This window comes from Centruroides sculpturatus, unplaced genomic scaffold, assembly GCF_000671375.1.
Source record: "Centruroides sculpturatus isolate CEXI.00-Female unplaced genomic scaffold, Cexi_2.0 scaffold219, whole genome shotgun sequence".
Lineage (NCBI taxonomy): Eukaryota > Metazoa > Arthropoda > Arachnida > Scorpiones > Buthidae > Centruroides > Centruroides sculpturatus.
The window spans coordinates 446,396-462,796 of NW_019384506.1; the positions used below are offsets into that span (position 1 = coordinate 446,396).

The 16,401-nt window shown below is 30.6% G+C and overlaps 1 protein-coding gene across 2 annotated transcripts in view; it reads left to right on the forward strand.

Moving 5' to 3' along the window:
* LOC111622222 (kinesin heavy chain-like) overlaps nt 1–16,401 on the forward strand; it is a 101,460-nt gene that overhangs the window by 50,916 nt on the left and 34,143 nt on the right. For both annotated transcript variants that reach the window (XM_023364574.1, XM_023364575.1), the window contains exon 3: nt 3,350–3,423. In XM_023364574.1, the coding sequence (XP_023220342.1) occupies nt 3,350–3,423 (74 nt within the window). The remainder of the gene's footprint in view (nt 1–3,349; nt 3,424–16,401) is intronic.

The following is a 16,401-nucleotide window of genomic DNA, read 5'->3' on the forward strand; positions in this document are numbered from 1 at the left end:
AATATATTCTTTACACCCATAATTATTTAGGAAATAAAACTGTCTTTTGTAGTTCATTTAAAACCACTAAATAATTTTTTTTCATAGTTTAGAGGGTTATTGAAAAGTGCAAAAATAAACAAAAAAGCTGCATTTTCTTCTTCATCTGGCACTGCAAATGCTCCTAGAAAAAATACTACTGGGTCTAAAAAACTCAAATTTTAATCTTATCCCTTTCTCATTATCAGTGAGATGCTTGCAAAAGTTCTTGGTTGATAGGGTTCATGAGTGTTTATACTATATATATATATATAGTAGATATATATGATATATACATCATACAGGCTCATCACCTCCGTTATAACATGATGCAAGTGAGTCACAAGTTTCATAAACCAAAATGTGTATTTAGTCAATAAACATAAAATGTAGATTTCTTCTATTTTCAAAAATATTGTGTAGAAATTTAAATTTTACATTTTTATGTGTAATTCTTACATTTTCTAAATCACTGTTTTTCAATTTTAGGACTAGTATTATTAGAGAGGTTGAGGCGCACGTTTTAAACGTGTAAACGTGTACGTGTGACGTTCGGCACCGCTTTCCCGTAAGCCTAAAAGTTTGACGATGGTGTTTGAAATGTCGAGTGTGATTCCACCGACTATCCAAACACCATTGTCAAACTTTTAGGCTTACGGGAAAGCGGCGCCGAACATCACATGTACACGTTTACATGTTTAAAACGTGTGCCTCAACTTCTCTATTTTTTTTCAAAACTGCTAAAAATTCTATCAATATTATAATGTTTTGTTTGTAAATTGAGGTCAACTCCCATAGATATTTTAGACCATTTCTTGGAAAATCAGATGAGCTTGAAATCTTTAAATAAAATTATAACTGTGCTTTTTGACAAATATGTACAGTATAGACTATTGTTGTAAACATCATACTCATGAGTCAAGGTCTTGCATAGTCCCAACTTTGCTTACTGTAAAATAATATTCTAGGGCTAATGACCCAGCTCACTTTCATCCCTGTAGAATTGATGGTTGAGAGAGGAAAGAAAATCTGAATGTTGCTTATGATACTTTGTCATTTTACAGTAATTCTGATATTTTGACGATGCACGGATAATTGGGAGTTTTGTTTGTTCAATTTTTTGTTAAATTTTTATAGCTATATTGGTCTGTGGTATGTTTACACATAACTAGGGATTTTTATACAATTAAACAGTAATCAAGCAATTACTGTTAAAATATTCAGTATTCTGTCATTTGAGTTTAAATTAAATACTGTTTAACAATAAAGAACTATATTTGTGTTAATATTATAAATTTTTACCTGTAACATAACTGAGACTATACTTACATTAATATATGTAAGTATAGTCTCCCATTATATAATAATTAATCAAAAATGACCTGATGATGACTGTGCATTATCAGTGGGGAGATCTGAACCCCTTTTTCTCTGCTTTGTAAGGTTACAATACAACAGAAAGCAGGGCTGTGATTTATGTTTGTACTTGTTTAATAATAAAAATACAATATTTTTAAGGTTGAATTCTGTTTTTATTCTATAAAATGTTGATTAATAAAGTGATGAATGGTGACCAAGGCCTAGGTCAAAAGGTTTCCAATATATATGTATGATTCATATTAAAATTTTTTACAGTATTATATAATTTGTAAGATATGTTGTTTAATTCTGTTGTTAACAGTATATTAATGTGATATATTGAAAGTGTATTTGATGAAAATTAAATTTTATTGAATTTTTAAAAATGTGTGGCTGCATCCCTGAGATTACTCTGTGATATGTATTGTGATGATCTGCCTGTTCTGAGCTCCTTGAAAGTGAGATATTTTGATGAAAAAACTGGATTAGCAAAAATGCAGATGGGAGTTGCTGTGCAGATTCGTTGAAAATGTAATATGGAATTGTTTCCAAACATTTTTGTGTTTCTGAAACTTTGTGCTACAATCCCTATATCATGTAAATGCAAAAGGTCAGACAGCATGTTGAGAAGAGTGAGCAACTACATGAGAACTATAATGACTGAATGTTGCCTTACATTACTGGCTCTAATTTGTTGTCATTGTGATTTTTCTTGTTGGTATTGACAAAGTGGTAAATATATTCATGACATTTTCATCCAGGGAGGATGCAATTAGGTATATTGTAGGTAATTGAAGGTTTCTTGACAATGAAAAATATTTTTTGTAATATACGTAATCCATATTTGCTGGAATTTGAAGTGTTTGATGTGTTAGTTTTCACTTCTTTCAGTTTCTGTGGTTATATCTATTGGGTTGTTCAGAAAGTAATTTCGTTTTTATTCTGTGGAAAAAAATGCAATATTTTTATAATAAATAAATATTTTATTGAATTATATATTGGCCATTTTGGTCAAATACCTGTTGTCACCGTTTCTGGTAGTAGCATGATTTCACATTCATAAAAGTTTTGATTGTTGCTTACAAAAAACTGATCCAAGTGATTTTTGACATTGTCATTTCAAGTAAATGTCTTAAAAGTTAAAAAATATATGTATAGACTGGAACAAGTAATAATCTGAGTGTGCTCGATCTCGTGAATATGGTTGGTGCGATAGCACATCCCATCTAAGTTATAACGAGTTTCTGATGTGTTACCAAACTTGTGTGAAATTTGACATTATCGTAATAAAACACTACACCTGTTTTGTTGATCAATTCTGGCCACCTTTTCTGTTTCATGATATCACTCAATTTGTTTACTCGATGGCAGTACACTTTTGAATCAATTGTTAAATTGTCTGGTAAAAGCTCCAAAAGTAAATTTCCTTAAAATCCCACCAAAGAGAGCATATCTCTTTAAGAACACGTGGAACCCATATATTGAGCTGTGAAACGAAACCAATTTGTTTCAAGTAATCATAAACAGTTCAATTTGACAAATTTAATCTCTTAGTGATTTCACGTGTTATTAGTCAGCAGTTTGCTTCAATCAGTACTTTTATTTTGTTTTCATTGGCTTCAACTGGCCATCCAGAACGTGGTGCATCTTCAATATTGAAATTGCCAGAATGAAATTTTGTAAATCAGTTTTGGCACTGTCGTTCTGTCAATATATCTTCTCCATACGCGCCATACAATTTTTTTCTCGCTTGAACAGCATTCTTACCTTTTTGGTAATAAAAGAGCAAAATATGCCGAAAATGCTGCTTTCGATCTTCCATATTGATGGGACACAAAAATAAATAATTGCACAAAATCAAACAAAATTTTTTACAAATAAGTCTTGAAATGCTAGTTGTTAAAATATATAATGATAATTTGGTTTAGAATGAATTTAGAAAATAATTTGTTTTTAATTTTTTATTTTTCAGATGTTCTTATGGGATATAATGGTACAATATTTGCATATGGGCAAACATCTAGTGGAAAAACTCATACTATGGAGGTAAATTTTTTATTTCCTACCTTGTAGAATAAATTTTACTATTTATTAAGAAAATTTGACAACAATAATTGTAATTGAAATTATTACAAATGTACTTGTATTTTTTTTCAACAATGTTATAATGAAACAACATTAAGTAAGGACTAGTTGTACTTATAAATGTGCATTTATTTGCAAAATGTTCAAATATTTCATGATGGACTTCCTGACCGATCAAAAGAATACATCATGTAATAAAGATCTTGTTATGTCAGGTTGATGCTAAAGACAAAGGTGCTTATGAGCAGGTTACACCCACATGTATATGGTTTATAGAGTTTATATGTCCATCTGCTCTCTAACAAAGAAGCCAAAGCATAACAAGGAAGGTTAGGCCACAGATTGTGAACCAGATAGCCGACTTTTAAGAAATGTTTGTAGCGACCTCACTGGTAACAGGCAGAACCATTCTTTTGGACATTCAGTGAGGATGATTTTCAGACAATAATATTTGAATCTCACTATTATGGATCAGGTTATAACATTGATTAATCCAGAAATAGATCATAGATTCAGAGAACTAAAAAACATATTAATCAAAACCCTATGTGAACAGCCTCAATTCTTCTGACTCACAAGGACTAAGCAGGAAAATATTATCCAAAATAGAGTGATAATAAAATAATAAATAAATAAAATATTTTGGATGATGATATCGTCTGCCTTGTCCTTCCTGGGAGTCAGAAGAAATATGGCTGTTCAGATGAGATTTTGAAAAATACTTTTAGTTCTCTAAATTTATGATGTATTTTTATGATTAATAAATAAATACGTTTTCAAGCATATAAGGTAGGTACTGTACATACATATTTTCTGTTAATATGATATGTAATATAATAAGTAGAAGATATTGTTAATATGAACAATATTGATTTTAACTTGAAATCTACCATTTTAATTAAAAAAAATTTTTTTTAATTAAAATAAACTTTAATAAAACATAAAATTCATCTGGATACGAGTCCAAGTTTACTTGCCATGTCTAATCACCAGGAACAACTATTTCCATTGCAGAGACAACCTTTCTTTAGAGGCTATGCCTCTGCACAAATATGTAAAACAGTTTAAAATGTCCACAGTTTAAAAAATATGTAAAACAGTTTAAAATGTATCCAGATGAATTTTATGTTTTATTAAATTGTAATTCTGCCAGCCCATTTCTACAAACAAATATTATATTTTTAATTGTGTTGGGATTGTCACATGTGGACATTTCAAACTGTTTTACATATTTGTGCAGAGGCATAGCCTCTTAAGGAAAGGTTGTCTCTGCAATGGAAATAGTTGTTCCTGGTGATTAGACATGGCAAGTAAACTTGGACTCGTATCCAGATGAATTTTATGTTTTATTAAATTGTAATTCTGCCAGCCCATTTCTACAAACAAAATAAACTTATTATTCATAATTAAAACATATATTCAAGATTTGGTAAAATTAAATTACATAAATATAATTGACATTTTGATCATTTATGTAATAATAGGAAAAATATCAATTAAAGATGCTTAGTTCTATAAAAGTTAAGGTCAGTAATATAAATAGAAGATATAGCTAATACAAATGTATTATTTTCTATTAATAGACTATATCTCCCTTATATACGATTTTTAAATTAATTAAGTATACTATTTTGCTTGTTTTACTGTTGATCATTACAAAATCAAAAAATTATTGTGTAAAAAAATAACAAAATTGTGAATTATTTAGAAAAGTATGTTTAGTTATTAGATTTTTAAATGAATCAGTTTAATACTATTGAATTTGAAAGCTAATTTAATATTTAAAATTAATGAAATTAATATTAAAAATAGAATAGAAATTTTGATTGGAGTGAATGCATTACTAGAATAGCTTGTTTCTGCTTGTTACTGATGAAGGTGGTGTGATCTTAAGACTGACAACCATAGAATCTATGGGAGTCAACTATCTGATCCATAATCTGTTGGTTAGTCAACCCAGAAATTCAGAAAAATCTGATACATTATTATGCAAGTATAGTTAATCCATAACACACGGCTATTTTTGGTTCATGCCATATTGTTGTTCGAGACGAAGAAATTACTCGTTGAAGAAAAAAGTTGATTTCATATTTTTGCAGAATAACTGTTTATTGCTGAGAGCTATCAGGGGAAAAAGTTTAAACAAAAGTTGCATCTCATTTTTATGACTACAAAGCTGCATTGCATTATTACTAAATGCAAAGATTATCAGTTATATTATTTTATTTGTTTGTGATATAGTCCAATCCTTACCTTATTTTTTGTGTGGTGTGCAAAATAGTCAAACGTGTTTATGTAAATCAGAATGTTCAAGAAAACTATCAACATATCAATGTGACTTTACATCATTTAATGTTAAAATAGAGTTTCTTGCAATATCTTATTTACAGTGCTATTTACAAATTAGTCTAATAAAATAATACTTCAATAAAGTATGTATGTTGCCACATGAAAATTGGTTATGGAGAAATATTTTTACATAAATTACAAAATACAAAAACCCAATTTCAAGAATAGGTGGTGGAGATAACTTTAAAAACATGAATTTTTCAACATTTATCTACGTGTAGCTTTGTAGACATAAGAAAGATGTGCTTTTTTTAAAATTTTTTGTTGATGTTTTTCATTGATTGGCATTTATTCTGCAAAAACAAGAAACTGGCATTTTTCAAGGAGTGATTTCACCCCCTCAAATCACACTATTGCATGATTCAAAAATAGTTGTGTTATGTATATACTGTACTACCCTATTTGCACACACTGTGTCTGATTTTTTAAATTTTTGGGTTGCTTAATTTTTCTTGTAAGTGTAATTGCTTAGATTAAGCTCTATTGTATATCAGTAATAAATAATAGCATCAACCCTAACAGAATTGTGGCATAACTTGGATTGAATTTTAAATAATTAAATAATGAATTTTTGCTGTTTATTTTTCTATAACAAAATTGTGACAAATGTTATGAGCTCAAAAAAAGGATTTACTTGTTCAGTTTTGTTTCTTGGAGGCCAGTCATCTCTAGTCTTTATGTAAGTGAGGCTTTTTAATTTTTGTTTTTTTTTAAAAAAAAAGACAAAAATTAGAAAAAATTAGAGAAACATGTAGTTCATTTTAAATTATGTTAAAAGTTTGACTAATAAATTGTATAGTTTTTGCAAAATGCTACATTTAATGAATTTGATATTTTAGAGGAAAAAAACCATTAAAAAGAAATTGTTTTATTACTTTATTCATGAAAAGAAATTNAAATTAGAGAAACATGTAGTTCATTTTAAATTATGTTAAAAGTTTGACTAATAAATTGTATAGTTTTTGCAAAATGCTACATTTAATGAATTTGATATTTTAGAGGAAAAAAACCATTAAAAAGAAATTGTTTTATTACTTTATTCATGAAAAGAAATTTGTATTTCTTTTATGTGAATAATGTTTCATCAGATTATTATGAGGCATGTTTTTTTAAGTAAGTACCGTTTTGATATTAAAAAACACAACTGCAATTTTTTAAATAATTATATTCTTACATGAAAGCCTGTACCTTAATCTACTTTTCAACATAATTTCCTGCAATATGAAGGCACTTTTCATATTGTACAACCAGCTTCTGAATTCCATACTCGTAGAAATCTGCCACCTGATTTGCCAACCACTGCAGCACGGCATTTTGACATAATCATCGTCGTAGCACTGATAGCCTAGATGCCTTTTCAAGTGGAGGAACAAGTGGTAGTCACTAGTTGCTTGATCAGGGCTACACATAGGGTGATCAAGTTGTTCCCAGCCCTATGTGATATGATCTTGGGTTCGTTGAGCCACGTGTGGACGAGCATTGTTATGAAACAAAACTATCCCCTTACTGAGCTTGCTACGCTTTTTGTTTTGGATGACGAAATTGTAAAGCGTCTGTTTTCTCAAACTTTTGCAACAACTTTCTACACCAAGTCTTCAGTAATGACAGACGGTCATCCACTATGCTCTTCGTCATGGACATTAGTACGGCTATCTTTAAATGCTCTAACCCATTTTCTTACCATTCCATCGCTCATAATGTGTTTTCTGTACACCTCAGTAATTTGCTGATGAATGTCAGCCGCTTTCATGTCCTTTGCATTAAAAAAATGAATCATTGTGCGTACTTGACAATCAGTGGGATTTTCGATTGTCTAAGGCATGTTAAACGCACACAAACAAACGTAAAATGAACGAATGCTTCTGTAATTGCATCTGTGGCTAGCCAACAGATGTAGGTACTCAACGCACATTTGTGGAACACCAACCATAGCGCTGCAGTGGTCCTATTTTAAACAGTACTTACTTAAAAAACACACCATGTATTTTAATACAGTAGTTCTCAATCAGGGGTACATAGAACCAAAGGGACTATAGATACTTTTGTAAAAATAAGCCTAAATTATCCTAATTTTGTGTTATTGTGTCAAGTTGTTAATTATTGTGTTAAGAAAGAAGTGTTCATACTATACTCTATCATATGTGTTTTATTTTAATAAATGTATTTCTGTATAATTGGATTTTTTTTCCATTAAAACAAGAAATAACTACTGTAACTACTGTAGTTATTTCTTGTTGACAAGACTATGTCTTGTTTATAAAATCGTACTGCCACCCATTCTTGCCAGCATAGAGGTATGAAGGAATACATGTTGAGAGTTGATATTTGGCACAGAGTATTAGGTGCCCAAATCATTTGCGCATAAAAAAATCCAGACTCATAGGTAGTCAGGGAACCGAGAATCGAGTCAAAATAAAATACAAAATGGCAACCCTCTTCTACAAACAGGCAAAACAGCCACCTCACACCACCGAAGTCAGGTAGGGGAGAGTACCACCCGCAGTTTTTCTAAGAAGTGAACTCTGACCTCAAGACTGAACACGTAGTTTCTTCTAGGTTAAATAAAATTTGTAATCTAATTTTGTAAATTTGGGAGTGCTTCAAATATGACGTTAAAATGGTTTTATGTCGTTACAAATGGGCTTTTTTTAACATTATCTAGTATAGTAAAATCATAGGACCAATAAAAATTTGATGTTATATTAGGGTTGTCGTTACATTTGATGACATTATAATTGGGTTAAACTGTATACTGTTTGTGCAAAATAAAAAAATAATTTCAGATGATACAATAGCCCCGATTATTTTTTTCAAACACTGGAACTTTTCATTATGCATCGATAAAAATTCAACCAGGGCTGACACGCAACAGAGAGAAATTTTGAAATTAGATAAGTTAATTTCATCGAAGATGCATCGTGGATGATCTTGTGGTTGTGGCCGGTGAAGTTTGAACAATCGCGCCCAAAAGCAGCGATATCAAAGAAGATAGGAGAATGAGAACGAGACTTGCCTTGAGCATCAAAGTGATTCCGTCTCTGAGACATCGTCTTGTCCCAAATACGGTTTTGCCGTTTTACTTGTTTTAATGCAATGGTTCTCAACTTTTTTTGTTGATGTACCCCATTAGCTCATTAGTTGTTTCTCAAGTACCCCTTATATTTTTGTATGTAAATTTCATAATTACTGCATTAGATGCATACAGTCCTTATAAGGGTTATAAGGGCTGTATACATCTAATGCAGTAATGGTTATAACTAAGTACTATATAAAAAGCTGTAACTAACTATAACTAAAAGTGAATTACTTATTTTACATAAATAATAATNTGATGTTTTAGATATGGTGCTGTTTTTTTTTTTAGGTATGGTTATAAATGTTTTAGATATGGTGCTTCTTTTATACACTAGATGTTTTGTTGATTCTACAATAATTTCTAACAAAATTTAATGGGATATTTGTTGCGATAAATCTTCAGCAATTTTTTTCAAAATTTGGTTCTCACGTTTTTAAATAGAGATTATAATTGTGTACTCACAATGTAATGGTTGCGAATTTATATTATATTATATTATATAATGTGCAGAACAATAAATGAATCTTTCAATTTTTGTAACAAATGTAATGTCTAAATTTGCTAAATAACAAGTAAAGCACACATGCAGTGACAGCATTGCATGGTAGGGGTACGATCCAGGCCTCATTATTCCTAATACCAGTAGTCCAGTAAAAACACGAAAGGCCCCAATCTCCTTCAGCAATAATTATAGAAAAGAATAAAAAGTTTTTTTCTATTCTAACATTAATGCTCAGTTAAACCATAATTTTACTAGACTACAGGTTCATTCAGCACTAACGGCACAAATATACGGGCAAATAAAGTGAATAAACAAATTGTTTGGACTGTTAAAAGGGAAATCAGTGTCCATACTGGGATATTTTAAAGCAAGTATTTGTCATTTCTTGTTTCGTGTGTTAATAATTTATAGCAATTGATTAACATTTTATAGTGAGTTAGATGTACCCCTTCAATTTACGCTCGTACCCCTAGGGGTACATGTACCCCGGTTGAGAACCACTGTTTTAATGGATAATACATTGGTGTGGTGGTCTAATCATTTTTATACTTTATGGTTTTTTGTAATTTTATCTTATGCATTTAAAAACGTCATTCTAAGAAGGAGGTCCATAACATTCACCTGACTGGAAAAGAGGTCCATGGAACAAAAAAAAAATGTTAAGAACCCTGCTTTAATGTATGACCTTTTTTTAAATATACATTTGAGAAATTTAATAATTTCATGAATGTATACCTTAACACTTACTGAACAAAAAATGTATACAGTACATATGTTCATTTGTTTATCATTCTTTTTTAAACATGTGTTTTCATATTTCTTACAGACACAGAGCTTGGTTAGGTAATATAATGCCTAGCTCCATCTGTTGACAAGATTTAAAATAACACATTTTTAAGGTATTCTGTTTTTATGCAATTTCTTCATGACAAATAGTTTTATTAACGTTTTTTGTCACAATTATTACTAAATACTGTAATGTTTAGTTTTTTTTTAAATATATATACAAATAAACAAACATTAAAGTTTTGTTGTTTAATTAATACATTCATATAAACATCTCAAGAACCCGATGTATTAATAATCATCTAACCCAGGAATGTCCAACCTGCAGGCCACACTGCAGCCAACTTAATATTTTTATGCAGCCCACTGCACCCTAAAGTTTTTAGGTACATTTTCATTTATTTTGGTAAAGTATGTCGTAAAAATTATTCTCATTTCACTGGATACACTTTGATGTCGTAATGACATAATTATCAGTAGAAAATTGTTTCATCTTGAAAATTGTTATGCATGTGGGGTTTTTTGTTTTTTCTTTGTTAAAACTCTTTCTGCTCTGTGGGTGCTAAGAGGGTCTCCATTAGCAATTATGGGTTCGTCCAGGCCCACAATGGGGCTGCAGGGTGGTGAGGAATGGGGCCCAAATATCCAGATGGACTAATGCCAAAAAATTTCTGGGAATTTATCGACCCACCCGGATTCGAACCTGGGTCCCCCAGAGCGGTAGGCTGCCACCTTGACCCCTCGTCCATCCGGCCTATGCATGTCGGGTAGTACACACTGTTGTGAAAAATTTTTTTTGTGCATGAAGAACATCAAAACTGCTGAAAGAAATAGATTGAGTGATTTCCATTTAACTAACATTCTAAGAATTAAGACTAGTATCATAAAAACAGATATTGATGATAATATAAAAGGAAGGTAATGTCAAAAATCACATTGAATTTATTTTTATTTTGTGAGAGTATAATTTTTTTACTGTCAATAATACAGTATTTTTTGTAATTATATTTATTTGTTATTAAAATTTGATATTCATATTTTGAACTTTTTAAAAGCATATATTTATATAAGGTAGCTTTGTGGCCCACTGAATATATGCAAATTTCTAATTTGGCCCATAAGAATAAAGGTTGGACAACCTGATCTAACCATCAACCAAATTAACCCCATCTTTAAGGCTTTCAATTTCCTCTAGATAATTTTTCTATCAGTCTGTTCAGAATATGGGCTGTGTGGAACAATCTCTACATGAAGATTTTTTACATTTTAAACACATCTGTAAACAGTTACTTTATATTATATAATCATTTACTTTTATTTATGTATATTTTTTATCATATATATTGATTGTTATCCAATTTTATTTGTATTTTAATCTTTCGTTATGGGCATCATTTTGGGAAGGATAACAATTGTCTTATTACATTTCCTTTTGTATATGTAATAAATATGTAAGTAAATAAATTTAAATTGATTTTTTTTCAATGTAATTACAATTACAGCTTTAAGTTCTTCAATACTGTGGCATTATTTTCCTCCTGTACACTTATTTCTATCTATTAGACTCCATAGATTTTCTATGGAATTCAAATCATGGGAATAGGGAGTCCAATTTATGACATGAATGCCATTATGCAGTAACCACTGATAAGTGAAGTTTGCATTCTGAATTGGTGTATTATCTTGTTGCAATTGTCAGAATGGACCACCAACTTTTTTCAAAATGGCAAAAGATATACATCCTTAAGTTTCAATACGAACAGTCTTCATTCATCCATTTATGATTGCTAAATTGATTTTTCTGGACTATCCAAACCCTGCCCAGATTATAATTGATCACCCTTCTTGCTGACACTTGGCAAACAAAAATCCTCTCTCTCCTAAGATTGTGTCAATAAAATTGCCAACAGCTGGGACCATCCAAATTGAACATTTTTTTTTTTTTTATCAGTCCAAATAATTTCACATCATTTTGAAGTTTGACATTTTATCTTTGTTCTTTTTTGTTGGTGGTGATGTTTTAGATATGGTGCTGTTTTTTTTTTTAGGTATGGTTATAAATGTTTTAGATATGGTGCTTCTTTTATACACTAGATGTTTTGTTGATTTTACTATCTGGAAAAGTGTGTATTTGCAAACATTAACATCAGGCCTTTGAGCTATTTTACCTAATGATATTTCTGCTGTTGATATTTCCCAGATAATTGCTGATTTTTGCTTTTTTGCCAACTTACAAGACCATCCAATTTGTTTTTTCTTTCCACATTGCACACTAAGTTTAATATAATTGGCTACAACATAACAAGATCTCTTCAGCTGTTTTGCAATAGGTCTAGCAGAACTTCTAGCCTGTTGTAGTGCCCTGATTTGCCACACTCAAAGGCAGTTTAGGACTTACATAATTTTAACAATGGATAGAAGTATCACAACAACTAATGTCAATATAAATTCAATTATATCTTTATTTATTTGCAATTATGGAGTGCAGCCATCTCTTTATAATTATCAAATTATAGGTGACAGCGAATTTTTTTTTCATAAATCGCTCAAAAATGCAACTGGTCTTATATTTTTGCAACACGATTATTTTTTATTCTATTTACAATGAAAAATAAAAATAAGTAATTCTTTTACATCTACATTTATTTCTGTCACCAGCTTTTTGTTTGTGATAAAAATTTATTATTCCAAAAAGTTGGAGTGGCCTTATATTTTTGCAATGCACCTTATATTTAAGGATAGTACAATGCTAACAATTTTAAAATTAGCATATAATTTTGTTTCTGCAAATATTTTCAACCATTTTCAATGGCCTTCTTCAGACTGTAAAAGAATAGCATAGTTTCAAATGGAAAACTATAATGTAGAGTCAATGGTTAAATTTAAACCACATTGGAAGAATCTAAACTGTATATACAGGAAATCCTTGTTAGTTTCAAATTCATGGAACAGAATATTTGCGACTTTGAATTATTCGAGATTTACATATTTCTGTATAATATGTCAAATGCTACATAACTGATGTAATTTATTAAGCAAATGGAATAGGGATATTTATATAGAACATTATTTTCAATAATTAATAGGGATATAAATAAACTGCAAGTAAACAGCATGCATCTGGTATAACCTCACAGGTCTCCAGATATGTTTTATAAAAAGTAAAGCAGAATTCCTTGAAATGTAGCCCAAATTATTTTTAAAGTGGCCGAAAAAGTAGTAAGATGCCCAAAAGTAGTAGCCTAGAGCCCTACAAATATCTGGATCTTCTACTTGTAGCCCAATTTTGCATTCCTGAAACCAGCCATATTTTATGAAATAAGAGAAAAATGTGTAGTCTATATGTAAGGTGATCTAAATGAATGTTAACTCATTTGTTTAGATCAAGTCACAGTTCGGACAGAATTTTCACTCTGAATTACGAAGTAGCCCCATATTTTTGAATTAACCTATATTTGTAAATCTCTATATTCCTGACTGAGACAAAAGTACAATTACAAACTAACATGATTTCAAAGTATCCAAGTTTGAATTATCATCAGGATTTCCTTGTTATCTTATAAATTTCTAATTCTTCCAATTGTCTAAGTCAGTGTTTCTCAAACTTTTTTGTCTTGTGGCACACTGAAATTATTAAACAAAATTTACGGCACCCCTATTACTATTATTATCATTACCTTTTTTTTTTTTTTTGCTTTTTTACGGTTAGTAAAAATATGAAGGATGAGAAGGTTTTGAAAAAAATAAAAGTTTTTTAAAATAAGTAAGTTTATTTCCAAACAACACAAAAACATTCAAAACAAAATTTATTATTATAAAGGTATTTGGTGATAAAATGTGAACTTAATGTGAAGTATGCGCCTGATGGTGTTTGTATATTTCCTTGATATTAGGTTGTGTTTTTGAGAGACATATCCTCATCTAATTTTCAAGTCTTTCTCTCTTCTTTGTTTTAATATTTACGAGTGTAGAGAATCCCACTTCACGGAGATACGATGTGGAAAACTGCAATAAAATATTAAGTGCTTTGAATCCTATATTGGGATATTCCTTCATAATTGTTATCCAAAATGAATTCAGACTCATTTCTGAATGCTTCAATCTTAACGTACGATCGTTACGTATATCGATTAATTCTTCGGCTTCTGCAAGACTGAACTTATTTCTGATGTTGTCTCTATAAAAGGATTTCGAATCCAGTGGTACAAATCAACTTATATGTCAGGTAAATAATGGTTAATTTTTTCTTCTAACGACGTTAAATGACTGTAAATAAGTTTTTGCAAATTTGTATTGTTACATTTTCCTTTGGCAACTTGAATAAACATTTCTACCATCAAAAACATCTTTGCCCGTTGTAGTTTTTTCGAATTTCTTGCAGCATAAAAATTCTTTCCAAAATTTTATCATGTTCAATAAATCGAGTGAAGGCAAGTAATTGTGCTTTACCACCGATATCAGTTGACTCATCCAACTGCAAACTAAATAATTTCGATTCGATTATTTTATTTATAACTGATTTTTCAATACGTCTACTCATAGTGTCATTTGACGAAGGAATCATTTTTATTTCTTCTGCTTCAGCACCAAAAATTGTTCTCACAATTGCTGTACACCAGGTAAATCCCATTTTTACGTAACTGTCTTGATATAAGCGAGTTTTTACATTCTTTTTCAATGCAACATTTTTACGAGAACTTACTGTTTCTGTTTCTTTTGTTTCAACAGTGCTTGTTTGTTGCTCAACATTAAAAATAGTCAAATCTTCACAATAGAGGTCTCAATTTTTGATGATTTACTAGTGCTAATTGATTCCTTAGCTTTGCTACCAGTAACCACTTCTTGATCATTAGAATCTTTGTTTTCTTTTTTTAATGAAAAAATTATTCGTGATATTTAACGACATAATTAACTTCAATATTTTATTATAAAATTTAATTACAAGTTAATAATTTATTTTTTCTTGCTGTAAAGAAGAAAAAATATTTGTATATGATGCTTTTTCGTTATTGTCTGAACATATAACAATAATAAAAACAACTACTTACTGCATTCAACGCATTTATATTGCACTTCTACTCGTTGCAGGAACAGAAGAACAGACAATTAGTAACTAGTTCGTTTTGTTTCTAGTATTTACGTGTCGCCAATTACCGAGTCACTGAGACAAGTGGCGACGTAGCAAGATTAGTAGAAAAACCAATATTCATTTTTTTATAATTGTTTTAATTATTTATTTAATTTAATACTTTAATTCAATTATTTTAAGTAATTTTAATTTAATTATTTAAAAATTTCGGGGCACCCTTGTAGCGTACTTGAGGCACCCTAAGGTGCCGCGGCACCCGCTTTGAGAACCACTGGTCTAAGTCATCAAAGGAGGGCAAATTAATAAACTTTAAAGACATTGACAGCTTTTCTTATGCTTGGAAGTCTCACTATAAAATACCATCTTAAAGCATCTTTATAGTTTTTGTATAGGCTTTGATTTTATGTATATGTTATGTGTTTTATATAATTTTTAGGAAAGAATCTTAAATGTGACCAATTAGCATGGCCCCCAAATGGTAGTGACTGAGTGGACCCTAGTCAGGTGACCCAGTATGAGGATGGCTAGCTTGTATTTTTTGCTTTGCTTGGATTTTCTTGTGGAATATTCCTCTATTGTCTCTAATAAATCTAATCTATGTTTATGTAAATGCGTGCTTAATTTGTGAATGAAAATAACATTTTTTGTCATTTAGCTGCCTTATCATATCCCAAAGCAACTATGGGGGCTGAGTGGTTAGGTCCCTTGCCTCACACCACTAAAGTCTTGGGTTCAAGTGGGGGGAGTGGGATTGCCAATAATCCTGGTCGGGGAGCTCACTATAGGATGTGGGGACCATGCCAATTGTATGACATTACATGTAAAGGGTGGTCATAAAGTAATGTGACCAGCTAGTGGTGATCTTGGGATCATGGAACGCTAGGAATCTGTTGAAACTTTTGCAGGATAAGTACAGGATGACATGCACTTGAAGCACACAAAAATGGGGATAGAACACACATCACCGTTACAGTTAATGTAACCATATGTTGAAAATTTCCAGTATGAACCCTGGGAATTCATGGTGTTGTGAGAGTTTGCATGACAGAAAACAGCATAAGGCATTGGAGTGGTGTGTATGTAGAACAAAGAACAACAGAGATATTGATGTTTAAACAGTGGAAATTATAAGCCAGT